Genomic DNA, 27,443 nt, shown 5'->3' with positions numbered 1-27,443 from the left:
ATGAGGATGTCATATCTGTTACCATCTGAAAAGACCACAATCACTAAGACAAGGTGTAGCCAGGTGGTTAACTGGAGCACTGTTGTCATGCCTGAAAGATAATCTCATTAAGAGTGAGTGAGTGAGTTGGGTTTTACGCCGCTTTTAACAGTACTCCAGTTATATCACGGCATGTGAGCTTAATGTCGGAGGAAAGCCCGAAGTGATACAGGTCTCAGACGTTTACCGCTTTGGTGAAACCCATGAGCACGGGTATGGTGCTGACAAACCTAGAAACATAATCGGGGCGAACCGGGATTCGAACCCACAATCATAGGTTTCTGGCGTGCCCAAGGGACGCAACTCTACACAGCGAATCGCGGCGCCTTAGACGACTGGGCCAACCGTGCCCCCAATTTCATTAAGACCACATCTTTCATGCAGCTGTTATGGTTTTTTTAGGGTCAGGGTCATGTCTTTGGGTGGTCTGGCTCCATTAGGTGAAGGTAAAATTTGTTCATGTTACAAACATGTATTGCTCTTCTTATTTCGCATTTTGGCCTTTGGAGTATATGGAGTCAAATACATAGAACTAAGGATGTAACCATGTAGATCTTTAGTGGGTTAAATTTAAACATGACTTAACTTGAAGCTCTACTCTCACATATTTTCTCCCTCCCAGCTACCGTTTCCCGGACATGTTCCCTGACACAGAGCCTGTGAGGGATATGCAGAAGGAACTGGACGTCCTCATCCACGAAGGCGTGGCCCACATCACCCAGCTTCTTAAAGTCAGCAAGAGCATGTCCACCGTCACGTCGGACTTCAAGGACGATTTTGAAATTGAAAGAAAGATCCAGACATCAGAGAGACGGGAAACCGATCCTGAGAGAAGTGACTTTGACATTAGTACGAAACTGTCCAGTGAGGACACGCACAAGTGGGACACACCCCTCAGTGGGGATCTCAAACGGATTATTAAATCCAAAGACACGAGTGTGGTCACGGAAGGAGATGCTGCAGTGTTGTACAACCTGGCAAAGCAGGGAGTGTTGACTCACAAGCTGGTCAAGGCATTTCAGGAAAATGTTAACGGCAATAAGAAATACCCAAAGAAAAGGAACTTTAGGAAGAAGAAAAAATGATTTCGGGGAAAAGAGGACAAAGTTGTTGGATTTTGTTTTTAACAATTATGTTCAAGTGTCTGATTGAATGGTGAGGTGTCTTTTGTGTTTGTTTGTTTATTAGCAATGCACTTAGTAATATTCCAGCTGGTGATCTGTAAATAATCAATTCTGGACCAGACAAGCCAGTGATTGATATTGTGAGCAATGATCCATGCCGTTGGAGTACAGTGACATGCATCAATGAAGTCACCAAGTCTGACCTCCCGATCCATTAATCAGCCTCTCACATCCAACATGTCTCTGTAACAAGAACAGAACGTCTTTCAAAGGATTCAATCAGATGGACGCCAGTGCTACTGGAACTATGGATGTGAATTGGGAAACGTTATGATACCCACTGGGAAATTTAGGCATCAAACAGAAGAAATATCACTCACTCACTCACTCACTCAATCACACTATGTGCCAAACTATTTTATGTTGCCAATGTTGATAGCATGAAAAAACAGCAAATACATACAACTGTTTTTGGTTAAACTATTGTAGATAAAACATGTTTTACGTTGTCAAATTTAATTATAGGCATTGACTGTGTATTTTTTTCGGTTCATTGAGGTATGAATCGAAAAACCGATGTGAAAGCGTTTGTAAGAATCAGCTACACGGATTCAGTTTGCACATCAGTTTTTCGATTCATACCTCAATGATCCGAAAAAAATAGTCAATCCTCAAAGAGTTCTTACTTCATTTGGGGGACAAAGTAATCAATGGTAGTATTTGAGATGGATTAACCAGTGATTAGAAGCAGCTGTTAACATGGTTAAGGCCAGTAAGAATTATTCATGTGATCATCAGTCTCACCTCATCGTGTTTGCGAGTTGGTTGTCAGGATTAATTTTATGTTAATGTCTGCCAGTGACCAGTTCTACTTGATCATCATGGTTTTCATACAAACATTTCCCTCTTGACCTTTCAAAAAAAAAAAGATGATAAAAGCCTAGTTTTGGGGTTGGGGTGTGTCGTTAACAGGTCCACAAGAATTCCAACAGAAAAAAATGAACTTTTCGTGGGATATACAGTTCAAGTAACATCTGTAGCGATCACAATTTTATGATTACACGTGTTTGAAAACATAGCATGAAAGTAGGGGTCTCTAATTTCGATCTCTGCAGCTATGCTTTTTGAAGGTGGGGATATGTCACAAAATTGAGGAATTAAGATTTGTAACCAACGTTGAACTTTTAAACTGCCTGTTCCCCATGCTGACATGGCATATGATAGTATGTATGTTACGTACAATGGGTGTACAGCCTGTGACTAAATCCACCAGTCCAAAGCCTGTGTCTAGTAAAATTATGTTTGGTCAAGTAAGGTCAGCTAATAATAGTCCATATTATAACACTAAAGTCTTCTGAAAAAGATGCTAAGAGCCAGGCTTGGACTAGTAGACTCAGGCTTTTGGCACAGACATGGTCAATTACATTTTAGGTGAATCTATCATTAAATGATAATGGTAAATATTGATTTAACAAAATTTGCATATTGTACAAACATTGATGTGTTTCTTCGTTTCCTGCCTGTATTGCGACCCCACAAGTGGTAAATGTCGACTCGGGTGGTCATGTTGGCTTTTCCCAACATAAGCTCAAATGCTGTGATTTGACTGTTGAAACACCAAAGATTTGCATGTTTTGTGGACATTTTCAACTTCTCCTTCAAAGAACTATTATCGTTGGTGCATCATTTTCAATCAATCTGTAAGAAAGTACATTTATGAATCTCACTGACAGTTAGATCATTTGTAGCAAACAACTGTTGCTTTTGACATGTTTAAACATGATTTTTAAGTATGAACATTTTTCAATGGATGACTCATAAAAAATGTCTCACTGTTATATATATATTCACTCTTGTCGTGTTTTATCGGGTTACATGTTATGGCTGAACTTTCTTACTGGGAATCGATGCTGGTCGTAAGAGGCGACCACATGGTTTGGTGACTTGGTTAATTGCGTGTCATTGTACCCCATGTTGTGGATCAATGCTCATAATATCAATCACTGGATTGTCTGATCCAGGCTTGTTTATTTACAGGCCGCCATCGTTTAGTTGGAAAATTGCTGACTGTGGCATTAAACAACAGCAACAACTCATATTAGGAAACAGGAAAATAGTAAAAGATCTGCTCATGACATTCTCAATTCCATATTCACGTGAACAATAGGGCTGCTTGTTACAGAACTGAATTAGGTTCAATATAAACAGGCACCTTCTTTGTTTCTTGAGGAATACCTATATATGGTTGAGTGGAATAAAGATGCAGATTGAGAATAGTAAAAACCACCAACTGTATAGTGGTTTGTTTTTGTTGTTTTGAGTGTATGGAGTAAGACAATGGGTGAGATGCATGTCTGTGACAGTTGAGAGTATTAATATGTGTGATAACATAGTGATTTAATAATAAACAAGATTATAGAATGATTACTCCTTGTTTGTTGTTCAAGTCCAGGTTAAATGAAATTGTCAAGCACTCATTTCATGCTATAATTAATTCCAACAAGAGGCTAAGGCAAAAAACAATTTAAGAATTGGTTCTTGGGCAATGGTTTTTGAAAATATAGTGCAGGCAAGCTGTGTTTTATTTTTTTATTTTTTTTATTTTATTTTTCCAAACAAACAGTTGTATAAAATCAACCCGGAAAGGGACTCCCTACATAAATATATTTCTTGATGAGTAAAATACTGGAATACAGTATTTGACTACCATTAGACTTTGAATTACCGTATTCAACGTCATAAGCGCCCCGCTCTAAAAGCGCCCATGGCGATATTTACAAATATATTGGCTAGTGAACAATCCCAATCAGCAACCCTTCCGATTGATCAATGTACACAAGACTTATTTATTCGTGTATAATACACACTCGTGTGTTATATCACCCTTAATTATGGGCAATTAAATTCTTGAAAAATATATGTCGTATGTAAACATTTCAGGCTGTTAGCATAAACCACAAAATTTACGATCTTTCAACTCAAAATAATATTATAATAAGTTTATAATTTTGAGAGCGCCCTGGGCGCTTATTACGTTGAATACGGTATTAATGATTTTTTGGTTTGTTTTTTAAAATGGAAATAAAAATGAAACGTGCAGCGAACTTTAAGATGATGCGGGCATTTTCTTTAACCTCACATACTGAAATGAAAACTATAAAGAAATAAGTAAAATCATCCAGCCCTTGTTACTTTGAATAAAGAATTCTTTTAACTGGCCTTTTTAATTCATTTTTCTACACCAAGCATGTAATGAAAAAGATGGCAATGACAGAAGACTTGTTTTTAGTTGACACTACCGTGAGAGTCACCTGATACATAACCATCATACCAGACCAACTTTCCTCCCAGATGTATTTGGAGTGAGTTGGGTTTAACACTGCTTTTAGTAGTATATCAGCAATTTCACAGCAGAAATTTATTTGGAAATTGTTATGTTTGTTAAACGTCGTGGTCAGCAATATTCCAGCTATATGATGGCGGTATGTAAATAAGTGAGTGATTGATATCATGAGCATCAATCCACGCAATTGGGACCGTTGACATGCATCAACCAAGTCAGTGAGCCTGACCACCAGATCCCGTTAGTTGCCTTTTACAACAAGCACAGAAGCCTTTATTGTCCCCCGCCGCGCGAAAGCGTGAAGGGGGGGATATAGTATTCACGACCATCCGTACGTCTGTACGTCCGTCCGTACGTCCCACCTGTTTGTTGCCACGATATCTCAAGAACTATTCACTGGATTGTCTTCATATTTGGAACTATGGTGTATATACAGACTCCGAAGACACCAGTCGGTTTTGGTGACCTTGACCCCATTTTCAAGGTCACAGCAGGCAAATCTGCTTTTGGAGTTGGAAAACGCTGTTGCCGCGATATCTCAAGAACTGATTGCGGGATTGTCTTCATATTTGGAACTATGGTGTATATACAGACACCGCAGAGACCAGTCAATTTTGGTGACCTTGACCCCATTTTCAAGGTCACAGCAGGCAAATCTGCTTTTGGAGTTGGAAAACGGTGTTGCCGCGATATCTCAAGAACTAATCGCTGGATTGTCCTTATATTTGGTACTATGGTGTATATACAGGCGGGGGACATTTCGTCACTTTGTGACAAATACTTGTTTGGAAATTGCAATGAAATGGTGTGTATCTCTATGGTGTACTGACAAAATTGACAAAATGTCCCAAGCCAACAAAAGAAAACATAACAAAATATTAACAGTATAATGTATTCAAAAATAAAACTACAGGCAAAGAAAAAAATAGATATTATATTCTACTAACAAAAAGTATGGGAACACCCAAGTCATTGAGCGAATAGGAGTACTAAGAACAATACATTTGGTATGATCACCTCATTGACAGTGACCGAAATCTTACTACAAATATTTTGAAGTGTCCTTGCACCGATCCAATAAACATGTGGAAGTGTTTCAAAGCCCCCAAACCACCACAATGTACACTGAAACCTGAACACAGAAGAGTGCCCAGCATGGATATTTTCCGAATTCAACTTACTACATGTTTGACATGTTTGTTTGTTTGTTGTTTTACGCCGCACTCAGCAATATTCCAGCTATGTGACGGCAGTCTGTAAATAATCGAGTCTGGACCAGACAATCCAGTGATTAATATCATGAGCCTCGATGACATGCATCAACCAAAACAGCGAGCCTGACCACCCAATCCCGTTAGTTGCCAGTTACGACAAGCATAGTCGCCTTTTACAGCAAGTATGGGTTGCTGAAGACCTATTCTACCACGGATCTTCACGGGTCTGTTTGACATGTAGTTTGTCCTCCCATGATGTAGCTATTGCTGCTGTGCCCAAATGTTACTGGTTCAGTGTGTGCATGATAGTTGGGAGCTTCAGGAACACTTCCCCACAATGCCATGACACTCATCCAAATATGCAGAAAAAAACTTCATACAATAATTGTATAGTTGCATCGTTTTATTTTTCTAATCCATCAAAAATATATTCACAAAACCTTATATTTCCTCTGATAGTGCCTTTTGTTTCCTGTTGGACGAACCCATATACAGAAACATTAAGGCATGTCGCAAGTTGTTTTTTCAGTGCTGTTGATGCCTTATCAGCAAACTTCAGGTTTTTAGGAACTGTATTCATGAACTATGCTTATCATCTAGATGGTAAGGTCCTGTCATATATTAGATAAAATCATGAAAACAAAACACAACAAAATACTGAAAAAACATAAACTATTTAACAACATAAAGAAAACAACATCCCAAAATGGAGGTAAAATAAGACATTTAAGTATTTCCTAAACATTGTGACAAGTGCCTCAAGAGTCCGAAAATGATTTATAAATGTTTTTGTGTAGACGCATAATTTCAGAGATCCTTCTTCTTTAACACACTCTTGACTCTTCTGAAGAAGTTGGCCACCCTGGATAGCAAGGCCTTCAGGATGGAGTGGGGTGGCTGGGCAGGTTCCTCATCAGCAAGATCTACTTCAACAAAGTCAATGTCGTCCACGGTGAACTGACCTGCGATGGTGAGGGACACAGAAGGGACAGTGCTGGGGCGAAGGGTCTGGGGGACGAGCAGGTCAGACAAGGGGGCAGGGATGGCCAGGGACTCTGAAGTGGGCTTCTACAGATAGGAGGAAGTTGAAAGATAAGAAAGTCAAGAAAGAATATGAAGTTGAAATCAGTTCATTATAATTGATATTCAATTGTATTGAAGCATAGAAAAGATTTTGGTAGTAGAGACAGAAGAGGAAGCTGGTATGATAATGAAGTGAAAGATCTTGGAGATTAAGATACAGAGCATAACGTGTTAGAAACTAGAGAAAATAGAACTGAAGACATTGAAGTATATACATGCATTAGAGGAAAGTAGACATAGATAATGTAAATAATATAATATGAAGATGACATAATGGATGTTCTTGGAAATACCAGTGAGACTACTTGATATCAAATCTAGCATGCTAGTCCCAATTGAAAGAATTATCCCTTGAACCAAAGTTATGTCTCAATATTCCAATTGGGACTGTATTAATTTAGTTTAATATACCTTGTGTTGGCTTACGGAAGGAAATACTACATGTATTGCAGCTAGGCTTTAGGTTGAGGGATTTTAAATCATCTTCCCAAGGCAAGGGCAGTAACTGACAATAAAAGTCTGTTGCAACTGGACCTTAATAGTCAGTTAATGGCCTTGCCTCAGGAAGATTATGTTAAATGGGAGACAGTACAAACTAAGAAGACATTGCTAAACATTAATGACTCCTGCTACACCTACAGGACTAGGGGCAGGAAAAGTCAGGGGGGACACAGGCAGGGGGAACCAGATCATCCGATCATCTGTGGGAGGGAATGAAAGGATAAAAAAATGGTTTGGACAAGACATTGCTGAATTCTAAATGTTCTAAAGATGATGATTACACTAAGCAATATTCCAGTTATAGGACGGCGGTCCGTAAATAATTGAGTCTGGACCAGACAATCCAGTGATTGATATCATGAGCATGGATCCACACAATTGGGATACCATGACAAGCATCAACCAAGTCAGAAAACCTGACCACCAAATCCTGTTAATCGCGTCTTACAACAAGTAGGGGTTGCTGAAGAGCTATTCTAACTCTGTTCTTCACAGGTGTGATTACATGTTGTAAGATCAGTGTGGCTCACTGAGTTGTCATTATGTAGACATATGTACCACGGCACTGTACATTACACAGTACAAATGTCTTCTTGCTGAAATACAAGTTGTGTGCCCGGTTCCATGAAGTGAAACTAAGTCCATGTTGAACTATAAGAGTTACAACTGTCGTAAGGTGTAGATTACTGGCCAGGCTAGTGATAGCAGATATAAGTAATGTTGCGTGGCACAGACAGATATAACTGCTGAAGAAGACTGGGATTTATGTTAGATATAGAATTTGGTGCTTCAAGAGGAGCCACAATAGAATATGTTTTCATTCCATGATCCCAGGGCTAAGCGATACTAAAGTATTTCCTTGAGATTTATCTAGCTTTTATCATACTATAGGGTGGCGAGAATAATACCGTAGATCTATATTCTCTGTATTCGCACCGTTTCTTTTGTGGGACCTGAGTCTGAGACATTTTATAAAGCATTTTCTGAACAAATTATTCTTTTCACAAAAACGTTCCAGCCTCCTCTAGAGTAAACTGATAAATGTGAAGTTACATGAACAAATTAGCACAATAAAGTCCCTGAGTGGTTTGGGATCAAATCAATAGTCATGATTATTCATATATCAGGATAGAATATCTACATCGCCAATACTGTTTAATATTCATAGCATCACACAGCAACGGAATAATTAAGGCGAATTTACCTCGAACGTAACTGCTCGCATTCATGTTGGCAGGTTCAAGAAATTAGGAAAAGATAGGTAACTATGGCTGTAAAGCTTTCAAAACAGCGTAGTGCATATGAAGTAGCAACAAACACGACAAAATGGCGTCGGTGTTCAAAGTGGCAACGGTTGTCAAGGACGACACCAAGTCTCGTAAAATAACATTCACACACACAAAAACGTTCAGTAACTGGGCCCGGTCTCTTAATATCGCAAAAGTCGACGACGCGCATAAAGAGCCCGGGACCACTTTACAACTTCAACTGGTTACCTGCTTTCTTTGCGCCTGCCATCTAGGTTGAAAAGACGGGGCTCGGCTACTTTGAAAGTTTTAAAAGTTTAGTTGCGCCAACCTATAAATCATGAGACTGGAATGACATTAATTATGAGTTATATTCTGATTTGTACTAATTTCCCCAAGTAAGTTAGCGTTGAGTCTTATGATTCTTGGAGTTACCAGCTACTCCTTATCCTAGTCAGCTGTCAGTCTGCAGTTTGTACAAGTAGTTAGGATTATAGGCCAGTAGAATTGGTCGGAAACCCGGACATTTTACAGAACAACCAAATTTTATGTTTTTCTGTTTCCTTAAGGTATAGTTATGGTACACACAAAACCCAGACAAATTCAGACTTGAGGAAAATTGTCTACACCCATTTGAAAATAGGCCTATCATACCTATACTTGTGCCTGTATTCGGCCAAATTAGAACAAATGTGTATTCATGTCACTATGTTACACAAATCTTAAAGCACTCATTAAGGCTTACAAAGTTCAACAATGTAATAATTTATATTTACATGTCTTTATGAATAGTTTTTATTATAATTTTAATAATTATGTCTGTAAATCTTAAAAATATATCAATAACTTTCGTATCCTCTGAATTCTTTCACTATCTACAAGAACTGTGGATATAATTATGGTTTTAAAAAAATTATTATTATTATTATTATTATCTAATAATTTACATATCATTTTAGTTATAAGAAAAGGATAACAGCATCATATTTTTTGCTGTTTTCAACTTTATGAAATGCACATAAAAAGACAAACTTCATTGCTTTCCATATACAATGTTTGAGTGTGCTATATGAACTGGAACTATGAATATTATGGACATTATTTGAAGTATATTTACAAAGAACACATGCCAGTTTCACCTATGAGAGCACAATTAACATGATATGAAGTCTATTAATAGTTTTCATATTCTGCATTTAAGTCCTGTCTATTCTCACAGTTACTTTCACATTTGCAGTGGATGCTGCATTGAATCCCCCTTTTGACACAACTACAGGATGTGCAGAGTCTGTTAGATGATTTACAAGAACACTTTATTTCCTTCAAGAGTTCTGGAGGGGCTGGAGGCATGTCTGTTATAATTGGGACTATACTCCCTTCAACTGATTTGAAGCCATGTGTCTCTTTGTCCAAAACAGTTTTAAGAGATTTCCATGTTGACACTTGCAGATGAACCCTTAGACAATGAAAATAACATGCCCGGCTTGTTGGAGGCATGCGCTCTACACTTGTGAACTTGGTTGATTTTACATTTTTGAATCTCAACTCATCCAGTTTCTCGTTTTGTTTCCCACCATAGAGTCCACAGACATACTGTTCTCCCACTTCTTTGATTACTTGGAGAGGAACAGATGATTCTCCAAAAACTGTGACTTTCTCATGTAATTGCTCTGGGGAAGTGAAATAAGCCAGATGTTTAGATTTTCCAAAGCCGAAGAAGGAAGATGTTGTATCACAACCTGATACTGCATGAAGGAAAGGAAGATTGTGACACAATTGTTCTCCTAGGCAATGTTTTGCTTCTTTTATTGACATAGTTCTTGATCTTGTCTTCATGTAAACATTGCTCTGGGAATCCACATGATGTATCAGAAGGACAAAAATGTCAGTATCATCAGAAATGACATGGACGGTTTCATGTTTCTCTGCCAACTCCACAGCTCTTTGAACAATAACAACATCAGCGTCCCCTTCATCCCCTGCATGGCTTACTAACACACGTGAGTTCTCTTGTATGTATGATGAAAGGAGATTAATTGTTTGTTGTTTGTTTTTCTTGTTGGCAAGAAAACTTGCTGCATCACTTGGAACTGGAGTATTTGACTTCAGCATAACATCAGCCATTGCAGTTCTTGAGAGCTTTCTGCGCTTCTGTTCTTGATCTTTTGTTGTTGTTACATCATAACTGTCGAACACAACAGTTACCTCATGATTCAAGGATGACCTGTGATGAATTTTAGAGAGGAATATTTCACAGACGTCCAACATTGTCCCAACCTTTGGCCATTTCAACTGTTGAAGTAACGCACATCCATCAAAGACTGTTGATACTGATGGAACATCAGTTTCAACATTTGAAGTCATCTTCATTATGCATTTGGCGAGTTGTGATTTCGTTGATTTTCTCATGCTACCATCATCATGGAACAAGGCAGGTGCCACAGACGAAAGTTCATGGCAGAACACAGATGGAGATGGTGGTCCTATTGTGTAGGCAATAGTGAGAAGTCGTTGATACAACTCAAGTGATGACATGCGAAGTCTTTCTCCACTTGTTAGTGTTACTGCACGTTTCATGATGTCAAATGTCACCACTTGTTGACTTTTCTTCATTGAAACATCTCCAAAAGAATGGTTTGTAATTAGAGATTGTATTGAACTTCCTATACTGACTGTTCTGTCAGCATTAACCCTGTCATCAGCAATAACACAAGTAGCTATGTTGCGAAGTTCAGACTGGACTCCAGTAAATGGATTGTGACTTCGTAGGAAATCTAAGAATTTGTTCATATCAATGTAATCTTGATTCATTCTTCCTGGATTTAGTTCTCGATGATGATCACTCCATGAATTTGATGATGTATTTGTCAACATTCTCAACTCCTCTGTGTACTGTGCAACAATGTGTGCTGATAGAAGCCATCTTGTCCTTGCACTGTCTTGGTGAGTTATGTTTATGAGACCGCCTGATGTCTTCCCTGACCTCATGAGAGATTGTTCTATCACCATATCAGACCAAGTGCCACTCCAGAATAACTTTTGACTCCGATGAATCGTAAAGAGGCCATCCTCTAGTGGTTTGTGAAGACAGGGGCATGGATGTACAAAATCTTGAATATATAGACGACAATACTTGGCATAATTGTTATGTCCTGTTGCAGCAAACCAGGGAAGCATGTCTTGTGAAGCTTTCAAATGCAGGAGCCAATCACCTGTTCTTTCAGCTCTAATGAACATACACATTGTTGAGACAAAATCCATGAATTGAAGCCATAATTTTGATGTCCTTGACTGTAGGTGTTTTGCCTTTTCTTTGTCAACTTTGCCCAGAATGTTATCCACTGTCTCTTCAAAGTCATCAAATTGAATTTCCCGACTTGAAATATCTTTAGCAATCTGTTCAATATCTGACAAAGAACCACTACCTACAGAATCATTTTCGTGTTCACGATTGTCACCATCTTCATCCATGATGTCTTCATGAGGCTGTTCAAAGAGAAGAATATGTAGTGCTGCGCAAGTCAAAAGACATGCCCTTACAGTTTTGTGGTAAGATTTTCCTTCAAACATTTTTGGAATTGAGTTCTTTGCATACACACATGACCATAGTTCTTCTAATCCAGTATATTGCATTGACTTACATCCAGATCCAAGAAAGGACATCAGCTGATGAAATCCTCCAAGGCGAAGCTGTATGTGTTCGAAAGCCAGAGGATTTTCTGTTTTGATTTTGTAAGCTTTGGCGTAGAGTGGTTGATCAAACGTGAGGAGTGCACAACACTGTCCAATCTTCTGACGTTGCTTGTCTACAAACATCATTGTTGAATAGACATTGTTGCTTCATTTGTCTGCGGATTGAGTGGTATCATTGGATGATAAAGTACTTTTGACTGCATATACTCCCCATGTGTCACATCAGACATGAACCCTTGCCATCCTGGGGTGATTTGTGATCTGAAATTGGAGAGCATCCACACTGTGTCTTGGAAGAGGAATTGCTTCAGTTTTGGAACTATAACTTCGACCACCGGATTAAATTTTACCTTTGCCATGGCGTTTGTATGATGATTTCTGTAGGGTTGTATGTTGCTGAAATCACCAGCAGCAAGAATGTCTGTAGCATAGTTTTTTTGTCTTCTCACTGACAGTTTCTGTGTTGATGCAGGTGTCTGACATGCGATAATTCCCATGACATGTGTGCTATTGTGGCCACTTATTGTGTCCTCATTGTAATCAAAATTATCAGCTATCCACTGACAAAATCCTTCTGTGCCATCTTCATTGACACCAATGCCTGGGTGAAGGTCATCAATGTTTCTACTTGTAACAGCAGATCTTTCAAAATCCAAAATAGTGTCATATGACACTGTCATTCCTAAGGATGAAAGGAGATTGAGTACAAGTTTTGACCTTGTAGTCTGGTGGATGAATAAACCAGTAGAGAACAGCAATGGAGACTGGTATGGATTTAGGGCAACAGCATTCATCAAGATATGACATAGAGATATCATTTGCAGTGTATTTCTATCTGAAGATGTTGAAGATAATCCTAAAAGACTCTTCATGAAAACCAGTAGAGCTTCAGGAACTTGACTCTCTAAAGCGTTGATGTTTAATTCATCTGGCGAGGGAAAGTGTTCAGTGTCAAATTTGATGTCAGATAAAAGATTCCTGAGCTTTTTTCCCAATTGGCGTGACTTGGCAATCAATTCATCACCATCCTCCTGGTCATCAGTAAGAAAAGCTTGTTGTAAAATCTCTGAAGCTGTATGTCTAAATTGGAATACATTTTTTCTTTCCTCCTAGTTCAGTTATACTCAGTTTATTGCCAAAATGATCTTGCAGTTTGCGTTTCAAATGTTTAACACTGTAAGGTTCAACATCCTCTGGAAGAAATGAAGACAGTTTTACCTGTAGATCTGATATAGTAAACTGACTCCCAGTTTGTGATGACAACCAGGTGCACAAGTTACTGAAACCTTCAGAATTTGTCGAATTTAGATTTCTTTCATTCGTATCACAGTCTTGTTTACAGCGTAAAAAAGTTTGCATACATTGGCGATGGTAGATTGCCTCTGCTGCTCTTATGTCTCCAGCACATATGATTCTTGACTTGACATCCAGAGCCTGCTTATCTGAACGCTTGGAGCATAGTTCCAATAATGTATTCTGCAAAGTGCTACATTTATCCAATTTGTCAACAATTTCAACTGAACCTATGCTTTGTCTTTTTGGATTCTTTTCAACATTAGGAAAGTTAATACATTCTGCACAAATAAGACAGTGAGTCTTGAAATCAAAATTGATTTGTAATGTGCGAAGATTTCTTGGCGGTAAAGTATCAAGTTCATAATTTCTTTTCTTCAAGAAATAATGTATGTTTTTTGATGAAGTATATGACTTCCTGCATTGTTCATGCACAACAAATGCTTGTTTATTAGATATAAGAGGCAGCAGTTGTTCATGTTTTCCATCTTGTCTTTTCTTAGACGAAGAAATAATTGATAGGAAGCCCTTTGTGGATAAGTTAGCATCCCATCCTGCTTGATCACAAATGATGCAGTGACTATCATTCTCACCTGAAAATAGTAAGAATTCAAATCAAACATATATTTCAATATATTTTAGTTTTAGTATGATTTATAAGAAATTAACATTATTGAATAATTGAATTCATTGTCTCAAAAAGTAACTTTATTTCTTGAGTTATTATGCTTTGGACAATTAATTGACTCCCATGAATAAAGGTAAACAAATATATGTCTCTTTCTATTTTGTTCTAATCGTCTAATTCTTCAAAACATTTTAAGTAAAAGAACAATAAGTTTCTTTTTGATATAGGTTGTGGCTATTTGTGGCATAATCATATTAGATGAACAATGAAATTAGTGATCTAATAAGAATCTCACTCTGTATCCTTTAGAATGAACAGAAAAATAACTTATTAATTACACTTATGTTTTCTTTGTTAAAATGAGTAATTGATTCAAACATATTCTTGAAAATTCAACAGATCCATGTAAAGATTATATTCAGGTTATTTGCTGCATATCTTTTCTCATACACATTACATTACAAAAACAAATCAGGTTTGGTAAGATGTTCTCAGAGAAAAGAAGTCTGATGGAAAATAGTATTACTTCAACTAACAGCTAATTTGCAAGGTATGGAATTGAAGATTACATTCAGGGGGTTTCATGTAGATTTTCTACAGTAAATAGTTAAAAACCAATAATTAAAAATTGGGTTCAGTTGACGTTCCAAGATTGAAAATTAGTATGTTGGAAAATAGTATCACTGCAACCAACACCTGATATATAGGGTATAAATTTAACCTTGATTAAGGACTGAGTTGTCTATGAAACGCATATATTCCATTATTCCTAAACAATGTTTGTTTACATAGAAATCAATGGGAACATGATACTAATATTTGATGAAATATCTAGCATACATATTAAGCCATTTCATCAACAAGGCCAAACTACTAAAAATAGAATTTTAGATACTTCCGCTCTATTTTGGGTTCGCGCATGCGCGAAAAACGAGGGACAAACATTGCCATTTTGTCCCTCTTCCGCTTGTTAGAATCGTAGCGCGGTTTCGGATATTTTAACACGATGCCAGCTAAACACTGTGCGTATGGGATCTGCCGAAGTGACAACCGCTATACGGATAGGCCTGACATGGCAGGGATCCATTTTATTTTGTTTCCTAAGTTTCACAAGCAGCCTGAGAAGTGTACAAGGTGGGTTCGCGCCTGTCGTCGAGAGGGCTTTACGACGGACAAGGTCAACAAGTACACCTACATATGTTCAAAGCACTTTATCGGCGGGAATGGTCCTTCACTTGAACATCCCGATCCTATCCCGGCAACATATACATTTGATCAGGTACGTGTTATTATTTGTGTATTTTTTTCATTATAACGTCAGACACATAGATCTAGATCTATGTCGATACCACCATAGGTAGACTAGGCCTAGAAGGTCAAATTAATGTTCGATGTTCAAAGTGTTTACTGGATATGTCATACCACATTTTGTCAATTTGGTGAACAGTTTTCAGATTTAACAACTGATTTAGATTTATTTAATTAGGAATTATGACAACATTAATTTGGGTTCAAATGTCATGGAAAATTGATTAAAGCAACCATGTGAGCAATAAGTAGATTCTAGGCCCATGTTCCAAACATAGTGGCAGATTTGTGCAGTCCATATATTATTTTTTTTCTAGGTGGTGAAATTTTCTAAGAAAAGAAAGAGCCCTGTGGAGAGATGTCCCCTTCCATGTAAGGTACCCAGGTTGGAGCCCACTTCTACAGCAGGTGATGGCCTATCTTTACTTGCAGTGTGTGCAGCTGACCACCCATACACCTCTAGAAAGCACCTGGAGTGGCAGGAAACAGTCAATACTGAATTGGTATGGACCAAATTTTGTATTGCCATAAATGTATTACATTTGTAAAGTTTTTTTTATTTAAGCTGTAATCAGATGTAAAATGGGCTCTGCAATCATATTTAACCGTGTAAACAATGGTAAATATTAGATCCATATTTTGTTTAAGTAAAAAAAATTATGGTATGCAATTTTGGAATGTAAACCATTAATAATGTTATCCTAAAGGAATATTTTCTTTGAATATAGACATAGTTGCAAGTCAGCGTTAGCTTCAGCATGTTCAGCAGATAACTTGTTTATGAAAATGTCGCCTTACACCTAACCTTAAAGGGTTAGATTCATTAATGTCATTTCACCATGGCTAGATAATAAGCAGTTGTAATTTAAAAGTTATTCCCTGCCCTTTTCAATTTCATTGAAATTGATAACACTGTTTTCATTGATGCATTAAGCATTTAAGCACGTTGTGTGTTTGTTCACCATTTGTTTATCTTATTAATAGCAGCTGATGCAATCATTGTAATAGGTGGTATTATGGTATTGTTGAAATAATAGATTTTACAAGTATGACCTCAAGGCAACAGGAGGGGCGGTGGGGTAGCCTAGTGGTTAAAGTGTTCACTCGCCATGCCAAAGAATGGTCTCGATTCCCCACATGAGTACAATGTGTGAAGCCCATTTCTTGCGTCCCCTGTCGTGATATTGCTGGAGTATTTCTAAAAGCGGTGTAAAGCCATACTCACTCAGGCACCGGGAACTTACTTCAACCATGACATTGCCACTAAGATACAACAATTTCCTAACCATGCCTTAGATGTTAATGATCAAACATTATGTATCATTAGTTAATTTTTATGTCAACAGGAACAGAATGTCTGTGCTACTGGTGCTGACATAGAAGAGGCTACCTTGACTGAGCTCAGGTCCAGTGATGCTGCCTGCCAAGCAATGCCAACAACGAAGCATGAGTCCAATCAGACTGAGTTTGTGTGTTCCAGCATTCTGGTATCTAAAATTTATGAAAAGATGACAGCACAAGTCCCTGATTCAGATTGTGAAATAAGCAGGGATCTTGACAACAAAAGCTGTGATTTACTATTTAATAATTTGGTATCTAATAAGAAGAAATTCAAGTACTATACTGGCATGAAAACTGTTCATTTTAATCATCTTTTTGCTTCCCTTGGTGACAGTGTAAATGACATCTGTTACTGGCGTGGAAATAAGATAAGTTCCAGTAAACCTGGCAAGTGCCGGGTTTTATCAATCAAAGACCAGCTTGTTTTGACACTTGTCAGATTAAGGAGAAACTTTCCAACAAAAGATTTATCCTATAGATATAACATCAGTGTCGGTTCTGTTTCCTGTATCATTACCACTTGGATTCAGTTTCTGTACATGAAATTTATTACTTTGAAAGATCACATCTTTCCTTCTAGACATCTTATCAGGAAAACATTGCCATCTGTGTTTAAAAGCTTCAAAAACATCAGAGTTATTGTTGATTGTTTCGAAGTGTTTTCTGAGCGACCAAGTGATTATGGTGAGCAAGGTAACATGTACTCTCAGTACAAAACTCACAACACCTTGAAAGTTTTACTTGGTATTTCTCCAACTGGTGCTGTTACATTTTTGTCTGATGCATATGAAGGTAGCATATCAGACAGAGATATTATCAGGAAATCAGGCTTTCTGGAAAAAATTAACCCAGGTGATTTGATCTTAGCCGATAGAGGCTTCAATATCAAAGATCTCCTCATGAGCCGTAGAGCACACTTGAATATTCCTCCATTTCTAGGCAAAAGGGACAAGCTGACTCCTCAAGAAGATATCTTGACTCGATCTATTGCTAGAACAAGAATACATGTGGAGAGATCAGTGGGAAGGTTGAGGGAGTATCGTATATTAAACACAGTTATTCCTCTTTCAATGAAACACTTAGCGTCCCAGATAGTTTTTGTTATAGGAATGCTTTCCAACTATCAGCCACCACTTGTTAAATAGGGCATGAGCCCATTACCATGATTGAATTTATAATACATGTGATAGGAGGTACGATAATTCTAGTCCGAGTAGTTGTCGTTATCGGCTGATTATTTTTCAATATCTCATAAATACTACTTTTTTTTTACAATAAAAAGCGCACTAAAACATGTACATCATGAACCAAGTCATCACTCAGCATCTATCGCCAGGTTCCATTTGCGATGCCATATATCGGTGATCAATCATGACTTGTCACTACCTGCAGCAAGAAATAATAACAAAGAGTAATATTGCGCGTCAAATTTTTATTGACACCTCATGTATATGTCCACGGCTCATGTATATGTCCACGGCTGGCGCTGGTGAACAATTTTAGACTCATGTCTGTTTCAGTTTTCACTGCGTCCTTATCAAATAGCTACTAATTAGTTAATCAGTTTTATTTTTGTGAATGTAGATGTTTGAATCATTCACAATTGTGATCTGTTCTGTGTCATAATGTTCATACATATTATCCCAGAAAATCGTTTTTGGAATCATGCTAAACTTTCTTCAAAGACATGCAGCCATCATCATATGAGCTTTGAACCACTTTAATATTTAACAGCATTGTTGGCTGTAGTACTTCACCTGTGTTATTACATGTCCCTGAAGGTGAGATGTATCGTCATAACTGTTATTAGAATACAAGGTATTACAATTATTTCACTGTTTATCAAGGTATTTTTCCCAACAACTGCAGCATGTATTGGAATGATCATTTGAACATGGTATTGTTGTACAAATTGATATGTCTGTCCTGGGAACAGGCCTGAAACATTGACCCAGTCTCCGTATAGGAGGTATGCACACTTTTGTACAGCGTGAATAATTGACATGTCAAGACTACAAGAGTAAACATTACGGAGGTATCACTCAGCGAGAAGTATGATTCGTGGTTATATTAAAAAAACTACACACTCACAACCATTGTTTCAATTGTAACAGTATCTGCATGTCTCCACTGATCTAGTTTATGATAAAATAATATTCCAACAATGTAACTATTACTTTGAAAATAGTAATAATGAAAAATATTAATAACATTACCGCTGTAGATATGCAAAACATTTTTATGCCTTTCAGCCCAACCATTTTGTCACCGCCATAATTGTTTGTTAAACTCTAAACAATGAAAAATATGTTCTGATTGTGTCAACTTAGTACTTCTTGTTCCTTGAAAACAATAAATGTTTCAGGAAGTCATTACTGGTTTTGTTTTCATGATATGATTGTTTCTATTACATATTATGTATTTTAAACTCAAATGTGTCCTTTTCTCCTTCCTGATTCTGAAGGTACCACATGCAATTTTGAATCTTCGTTACATATGTACGATTTATGACAGTACATGTACTTGCATCAGTAAGTAGTTATGCGACAAAATCTCTTCATGCTGTGTTGATCAAAGTTAACTTGTATCCACATTTGTGAAATACTTAGTCCATGAAGTATAAAAATAATTACAAATGACAGTACTTCACATTTTTGGTAATTTACATGGTTGTAAATCGAGGCAAATAAACACTGCGGAAATCTAAAATTAGTGTTTTTTAGTTATCAAATGTATTCGTAAGAACATAACTTGAATACAGTTAGTTGCTTTGCTAAAGCTGTACACCATGCATACTAGTTATTAACTTTCATCATTCTCACATTGCATATGTACAATTAGAAGTGAAAAAATGTTGAAATGTTTACTAGCTTGAATAATGAGAACAAGTACTAGTCCTCACCATACTAACTGGAAGCAAAGGTGTTTCACTTTCTTTATGAATGCAGCACAAGAAAAATATTCACCATAAGTGTGGTACGATATGGAGCTCACCTAGTATAATGTCAAGTTTACACATGAAGTATATTGTACTAATAATCATGACAACCTCACAGGGATACACTGTACAGTGTATTCAAAAAAAGCTGAATTATACACAGGGATGTGAGCAGGTTTTCCCAAAAGAGGAAAATTCTAGGGGGGTCTGGGGGCATCCCCCCCCCCCCCCCAGAAAATTTTTAAACATTTGATTGCATTTTAAGCAATTTCGTGCAGTTTGGACAACATTCACACCAAGAAATGTAAAAAGTCAATGGCAAAAGTCAATAAGTCAAATAAACAAGACGGCAGATGCAGTAAAATTTCGAAATAATACATCATGTGATTCAGTTCTATGATCAAAGAAATGTTGAAGTGAATAAATGTAACACACTGACCATTAACTTCTGTGTCTTGTTTTTTATGGACATTCACTCATGTTACATGTTTGTTATGCTTACTTGGACAGATCAAAGGGAAGTAGCTTTCTTGGTACTCTCATTTCAAATATCTCAGGAACTAGAATATTTTTGTAAAATATTTTCAAGAGGCGGTATGTCTGTTCCCAAAATAATTTATTGAAGGGTATTCTTTCTACTGACATACCCTCAGGCGACCATATTACAAAGTCACAAAAAGATTTTTCACAGATGGCCATTTGCATTTGACATTGGAAATAATATTTATGATTCCTTTTCAATTTCAGTCTGCCATTTTCGAAAGTGCTGCAAAATGAATAGTATTGCTTCTTTGTAAGTTTTTCTTTTGCCTCAGTTGGATTAATGTTTTCAAGTACTGATGGGCACTTAATTTCTAAAACACCATCAGCCACATCTGTACTGAGAGACTGTAAGATGCCATCAGGGCTACATCCTAGTTCAGGATACTTCGAATTTATCCAGAAACCACTTGCAAGGCAGGTAAATGTTTCTACATATTTTAATGAATAGTCTTCAAAGGCTTTTTTTTCATTATGTGATCCATACCTCATGTCAACAGTATTAAAACAATCAATACCCCATACATGTGATGATAACAAGCGATATCTACCTCGATCTGTGGATACCATAGAACAGTCTTTACAAATAGATGCTGTCACTCTGTACCACCTGGCATTATGCCACTGATCAGAAATTGCTTGACCCACAGTACCAGGTACTTCACAAGGGCCAACTCCATACTCTGAAATACTTTCTTTCACATTTTCAATGAAAACATCACATTTATCCATGAGATATAACTTCAAGTCATTAGACAATTCATAATCATCATAAGTAATTTCTAGGATACTCTGCCATGAAGTATTTGTATCCAAGGCAAGTGCAGTAGAAATGAAAGCAGTTGCAAAACTACTGTCAGCTCTGTGAGACTGATCTACAACAGGACATGGGTCATGATCAATAACACGGTTAGGAGCTCTCTTTTTGCTGTACTGCAAAGTGTGGGCAGGTTGTGGGTTTCTAGTTTTGTTTCGGGGTTTATTCCAGGAACAAGAGAAAGAAGTACATGAGGGTGCTGTATAGCCAAAGTTGACAGTATAATCCTCTAATGCAAACAACAATCCTGCAATGTGGCTACAACGTCCAGTGGCTGAACCTACACAATCACATTGATGCATCCTGGATGACTGCAAAATTATCAAGAGTAACATGTACATGGTACATCATACCTAGTCTGTATGATGGAAGACATTCACATTTAAGATAATAATACTCATTTTTAGAACATGTTTGAATATTTTGTATGTGGCCACTCTTAAAAAAAGCTCGTCCCTTCTTCATTGGCTTTGCAGTGCTGAAGGTGTTGTCCTGATCATCATCATCACTGTCATTGATAGGAGTGACTTGTGGTAGAGGCTGTAGTCTGGCTGATGCAATGATATACTGGTATATATCGCCATATGAGAAGGTTGGTGGGATGTTGCCAGAAGGGAAGGCCTTCCATCCAGTGATAGGTGGTGTGGGAGGTTGCCTCACAGCCGAACACGGACTTGAACTGTAAAACAAAGAGAAAATAGTGCAATACACAATCATGACACATGTATCTATTTGGCTATATAATTCATGCACCATTGCAACATATTATTTTAACATGCAACCTAATATTGATGTCAAAATGCACTACCGTATTCGACGTAATAAGCGCCCAGGGCGCTCTCAAAATTAGGAATAGGGGGCTGTTATTAAAATATTATTTTGGTGAAAAAAAAACAGTTGAAAGATAAATTTCGTGGTTTATGCTGACAGGCTGAAATGTTTATGTACGACAGATATATTTTTCCAGAATTAAATTGCCCATAATTAAGGGTCCATATAACACACGAGTGTGTATTATACGCGAATAAATAAGTCTTGTGTACATTGATCAGTTGGAAGGGGTTCTAATTGGGATTGTTCACTTGCCAATATATTAGCAAATATCGCCGTGGGCGCTTATTGGAGCGGGGCGCTTATTACGTCGAATACGGTAAATGCATGTAAAATTCCAAATTTGTGTGTCTATAAGTCTAACCCTTGTGTATCCACACATCAATCTTGGATCACATTCAATACCTGTACAGTTTATTTACCATACTACATAACTAATCTGTGTTATTTGTAATTTGTCATGATTTCGTGGGCTTGACATTGTCACATTGTGGGTACTTCTAGATTGTGTGCAAATGTTCCTATTACGTTTCACAGCAATAATCCAAAAATAAACAAGACACGGGCAGCAGACCAGCCTGTTTCAACTTTGATATATTTATTGGACCAGGGGACAAGCTGATTTTGTTTGTTGCAACTGGGTTTTCATGTCAACATGCACCTGGTGCAAGTATAATCAACTTCCTTAAAACCGAGCTATGTGACATTGTAATCACATATATGTGATGCAAGTATTATCTTTCTTAAGGGACCAATTATTTGATTTAATTTGCGGGTGGGGTGGGGGTGGGTTCCTGGGATTTCATGACAGAAGACCCAAAGGACATTGTTTTCACAACGCCAATATTAAGACATGAAGCTTTTGAAAATTAAAATATTACGAACATTTTTATGTCAACCTGATGGAAAAATATTTTCGGATTCCTGTAACAAATTCTTTTATGAGTTGATTAATTCAATTACAAATGTATTTAAGTGATTAATATAATTTTCTCAAAATAAATATGCTGTGAACAGTAATGGAAATTCCCTTACATTTTCTTTTTGGGTACTTTTTAAATGATGTTCCATTACAAATGTTGTTCACAATATTAAATCCATTTGACAAAAGTTAACAGAATTCAATGCCATTTCAATCCAGAAATGGAAATGCATCAATAATATTTCAACCCATTCTTACGCAGTCTTTGCATTTGGTCAAAGATAAAATCTGGAATTGAAACCTCATAGTTACCTGTTAAGAGATGCCAAAACATCTTGAACCTTTATTTGGTACCATTTCCCATTATCAATGGAAATGGCAATGTTCGTGTTCTGCTGAGCTGTGATGCACTCTTGACATCTGTGTGAAAACAATGGATAAACATCAGTTATGTTACAATTTCAGATATTGATTAATGAGTAGATGAATTCAGTTTCCAACCCCTGAGCATACTAGTAAATGATTGCATGATTACTTTCCATCTATATTATTACTAGTAATATTAGTCCAATCACTTTAATCATTGTTATTGGGTAATCATGATAATAGGATCAAGTTTTTTGCAGAGTATAGTAATATACATACTTTCTTTTTTTAAATAGCAATTTCATGAAGAATACTGACAAGATCAATCACCCCTTTAGGATCATTAGGGTTAGGTACCCGTTTTATTTCGAAAATGCCGAAATGCTCTTACTCGTGACCTGAAGCAATGGTGTCATATACTGAACCAGTTGTCATTTTGAAGTAATAATTATGCATATAAGTAAATAAATTAATTGTATACTTATGTTCACATAGCCCAAGTGTGTGAAGAAAAACACTACATAGAGATGAAAATGGCTATAAATTATATATTTTCGCGTGGAAATTTTCGTTGTGTGGGATTATTTATGCCTTAAAAAATCTGGAAAATAATAGTAATAATAACAAAAACGTTTGCATGTGTAAACAGAATCATTGACAGAGGTACATATAGTATTGGGGCTGCCAGACCAGGTTGTGGTCATCATGTGAGTATAATAAAAATAATATAGTAATTACCGGATTATAGCCCAAGCTGTTAGATTAGAAGGGTCATGGACGCATTAGGCCTAAGTGTCCATGAAATGGTGAAAACTGGAACAGTTATTGCCCTTTTTCAGACGAACGTTTAGTGCCCGAATTCTCTCATCCAGGCAAATGTCATGCTGATAACGAATACGACAGATTTCTATTATTCCCACATACATTTATGGAGTTGAAACACACAAATGTATTTCAGTATTATCCGTTATTAGCATAAACAAATATTACGGAAATCACTTCCGGTTTGGATTTTGATATGACGTCTGTCTCGTAAGTTATATGCACATCGGGTTAATCATCAGAGTACCGTAATACCATTGTAATAACAATCACGGCACGATACCTTTACCAAGATATATATTTCATAGATTCTCATAACTTACATATACTATTTTTAACGAAAACCAATAAATAAGACGACTTACCTTTCGACGAGTTCGGTCTTCCTTCCTGTCATCGGCAGGCCTCGGCACTCCAACCACCGTTTCAGCTGAACAACTGAATGTCTGTCGACGTCTGGATAAATAAACTGAGCTCCAGGGACATCTTCAGGCAGCAGAGACACGTTAAACAAAGGCGATGTAGAAGCCATGTTAATATCATATGGGGAAGGCTCATGCCACTGATCGGCACATGTGCCAGTAAAAAGTGCCAGTGAGCTGACCCACATCTCTGTGTTATTGTTTATATCCCCTTTCAGCAACAGCTGTGTTGTGGCGAGACTGTCCCTATCTGATGGAACCCGGGGTCAGGAGACATAGACTTACACAGGCTTTTCCCAAAGCATTGATAACATTTTTGTGTCTTATTATAGTACTTATTCACATATCTTATACTTATTCACATGTTACATTATTTGTCTAGTGCATACTAGGTAGTATATAACACCCTGTTCATATAATATTCTTGTTTCGAAAGTAAATACCGTGAGAGGAGTTTGACCAAGAAAGTCTATACTTTGGGGGTTTATAGTTAAATTGAACTCTTTTAAAATATTGTCCAAACAGTTAAGAGCTCCTGAATAATGTTTCCTTTAATTTCCCCACCACCAACCAGGGTATGAAACTCCCAAAAATTTCAGCCAGACCACAGGACTGGCTAGCAGAAATACTTGCCAGCCCTGACCAAAACCTGCCTGCCCACTATAATCATATGTTTCTCAGGATAGTTTAATTAAAAATATCAAAACTGATTGCTTGTAGCATAAGCGCATCGCTAAATGTTAGGTTGGCTAAAAGCTAACGGGGTTTCTTTTTGGTTACATTTTATCATTCATCTTTACATGTGAATTAATGCTTATCATCGGGAATTATTTAGAATATTTTCACCTATAAAATAAAACCCGACCGTCGGGCAGGGGGATTTGAAAATCTGACAGTACGGGTTAAAATCAACCAGTCTCGGACGGTCGGGCAGGCAGGTATTTCGAACGCTGCACCAACCCCTCCAGCCACCTATATTTAGGTACATTTTAGTTCACTGTTCTGTTTCAGCATGCATGTTCCAGTGTTTTTCTATTGAATTCAATTATGCGTTTTTATTCTATTTCTCCAGTCTGGGTCATCTTAAATAAGAACCCCTCTCCGCCGCCTGCTCAACGCCATTCTCCCGTCAACACGTCAAGGCCAAATGATGACAGCACTTTTGTAATCTGATACGACATCTCCAAATAAACTGCAGCGCGGCCCCGGAACAAATCCCTTCAGTGAAGGTTCACATGAACAAATCTCCCACCTCCTAACTGATAAAGACGAGGACGGCTGGATAATTAATCTGCAAGCTGTTTGTAACAGACGACACGTTCTTTACTTCCGGCTGGGAATGCATTTATATTATACAATATCATCTTCAATTAGTTCCAACTATTTTATCATCAAGCGTGTCAAATAGGTAAAGTAGCCATATAGATAGTAAAGATATATATCAGTATGTTCTTGTGTTATAATGCATTTTTTTTTCATCAAATAATCTTATAAAGCAACTGAGCATACATCGCGTGAAGCTACTATATATAATATGATTCATATGATCAGTAGTTTGACCTTTGTGTAGTTCTTTTGTATGCCCGTCCTTTGCAAATGTTATGTAATGTTACCAATGATCAAAGTTTCATCGGAAACGAAATAAGAAACATGGCTGCAACATTACCATAAAATCTAAGTTAAATACAACACATTGGTAAAGAAAGGGTAAACTAGATTATCTTAGTAGTAAAGTCAAGGGAATTACAGTCACATCATATGCTTCTTCTGCATAACTCCCAACCTGTAAAATTGTTGGTAAATCATTTCGATCTACAACCTCTCTCGTTAACTTTTAACTCACTCACTCGGGAACTATATGTCTTCCCTTTAACATAGGGTTTTCTCTATCCAAACGTCACTATGGAAATAGCCTGAAAATTTCGTAGCACATCTGGAAGCCTCGCATGAATCGCATGGAAATAGTTTCAAATACAGGTTTGAAATATTATTATCTTTTTACTTAAACATTTAGGCATAAAATGAGGTAAAAGGAGTAGCTCTATATCCTGTCTCGGAAACTATATAGCTTCCCTTTAACACAGGGGTTCGTCTATACAAACGTCCCATTGGAAAAGAGCCTGAAAACTTAGTGGCACATCTGGGAGCCTCGCATGTTTCGCATGGAAATAGTTTAAAATACTTGTTTGAAATATTATTATCTCTTTCCTAAACAATTTAGGCATAAAATAACTTTAAAACAGTCGCTCTATACCCCCTTTTGGAAACTATATTGCTTCCCTTTACCACTAGGGGTTGTCTATGGAAACGTCCGTATGGAAATAGCCTGAAGACTTAGTGGCACATCTGGGAGCCTCGCATTTTTCGCATGGAAATAGTTTAAAATACGGGTTTGAAATATTATTATCTCTTTCCTTAACCATTTAGGCATACAATAACTTGAAAACAGTCGCTCTATATCCCCTTTTGGAAACTTTATAGCTTCCCTTTAACACAGAGGGTCGTCTATTACAAACGTCCGAATGGAATTAGCCTGAAAACTTAGTGGCACATCTGGGAGCCTCGCATGTTTCGCATGGAAATAGTTTGAAAAAAGTGTTTGAAATATTATTTTCTCTTTTCTGAACAACTGAGGCATAAAATAACTCTAAAACAGACCCTCTATACCCCCATTTGGAAACAATATTGCTTCTCTTTAACACAGGGCGTTGTCTATGCAAACGTCCCTATGGAAAAAGCCTGAAAACTTAGTGGCACATCTGGGAGCCTCGCATTTTTCGCATGGAAATAGTTTAATATACGGGTTTAAAATATTATTATATCTTTACTTCACCATTTAGGCATAAAATGAAGTAAAAGGTGTAGCTCTATATCCTGTCTCGGAAACTATATCGCTTCTCTTTAACACAGGGGGTCGTCTACAAACGTCCGAATGGAAATAGCCTGAAAACTTAGTGGCACATCTGGGAGC

General features: G+C 37.3%; 3 protein-coding genes across 4 annotated transcripts in view; 2 read left to right on the top strand and 1 right to left on the bottom strand.

Annotated features, from left to right (window-relative positions):
* Positions 1-3,590, top strand: part of LOC124149170 (ATP-dependent RNA helicase SUV3 homolog, mitochondrial-like) — a 35,137-nt gene extending 31,547 nt beyond the window's left edge. The window contains exon 15 of the mRNA XM_048391731.1: positions 662-3,590. Coding sequence (XP_048247688.1) covers positions 662-1,124 — 463 coding nt within the window. The 3' untranslated portion in view covers positions 1,125-3,590. The remainder of the gene's footprint in view (positions 1-661) is intronic.
* An 11,427-nt stretch (positions 3,591-15,017) lies between these two features.
* Positions 15,018-18,285, top strand: LOC125377709. Of its 2 annotated transcripts, none has more exons than XM_048391728.1 (3): positions 15,018-15,444; positions 15,791-15,976; positions 16,820-18,285. In XM_048391728.1, exons 1-3 carry the CDS (start codon positions 15,172-15,174, stop codon positions 17,957-17,959), a joined length of 1,599 nt encoding a protein of 532 aa, XP_048247685.1. In that variant the 5' UTR covers positions 15,018-15,171; the 3' UTR covers positions 17,960-18,285. The 2 variants fall into 2 exon arrangements, with proteins under 2 accessions (XP_048247685.1, XP_048247686.1); XM_048391729.1 differs by having other exon boundaries at positions 15,906-15,976; positions 16,820-16,998.
* A 3,112-nt stretch (positions 18,286-21,397) lies between these two features.
* LOC124145946 lies at positions 21,398-24,716 on the bottom strand. The gene is made up of 3 exons (XM_046515936.2): positions 24,416-24,716; positions 23,175-23,282; positions 21,398-21,788 (listed from the first exon to the last, which is right to left on the bottom strand). Exons 1-3 carry the CDS (start codon positions 24,658-24,660, stop codon positions 21,398-21,400), a joined length of 744 nt encoding a protein of 247 aa, XP_046371892.2. The 5' UTR covers positions 24,661-24,716.
* Between the last annotated feature and the right edge of the window lie 2,727 nt (positions 24,717-27,443).

This window comes from Haliotis rufescens, unplaced genomic scaffold, assembly GCF_023055435.1.
Source record: "Haliotis rufescens isolate VD_foot unplaced genomic scaffold, xgHalRufe1.0.p SCAF_96, whole genome shotgun sequence".
Lineage (NCBI taxonomy): Eukaryota > Metazoa > Mollusca > Gastropoda > Lepetellida > Haliotidae > Haliotis > Haliotis rufescens.
The sequence above is the reverse complement of the archived record's forward strand: the minus strand, read 5'-3'. Positions and strand labels throughout refer to the sequence as shown.

Excerpts from the sequence above, each read along its gene's own strand:
- LOC125377709 (XM_048391728.1), top strand. The coding sequence starts at position 15,172 with ATGCCAGCTAAACACTGTGCGTATGGGATCTGCCGAAGTGACAACCGC. Across the intron at positions 15,445-15,790 it reads CAACATATACATTTGATCAG|GTGGTGAAATTTTCTAAGAA; the intron begins GTACGTGTTATT and ends TTTTTTTTCTAG. Across the intron at positions 15,977-16,819 it reads AAACAGTCAATACTGAATTG|GAACAGAATGTCTGTGCTAC; the intron begins GTATGGACCAAA and ends TTATGTCAACAG.
- LOC124145946 (XM_046515936.2), bottom strand. The coding sequence starts at position 24,660 with ATGTGGGTCAGCTCACTGGCACTTTTTACTGGCACATGTGCCGATCAG. Across the intron at positions 23,283-24,415 it reads AAGACCGAACTCGTCGAAAG|ATGTCAAGAGTGCATCACAG; the intron begins GTAAGTCGTCTT and ends GTTTTCACACAG. Across the intron at positions 21,789-23,174 it reads GTTTTGGCATCTCTTAACAG|TTCAAGTCCGTGTTCGGCTG; the intron begins GTAACTATGAGG and ends TTTGTTTTACAG.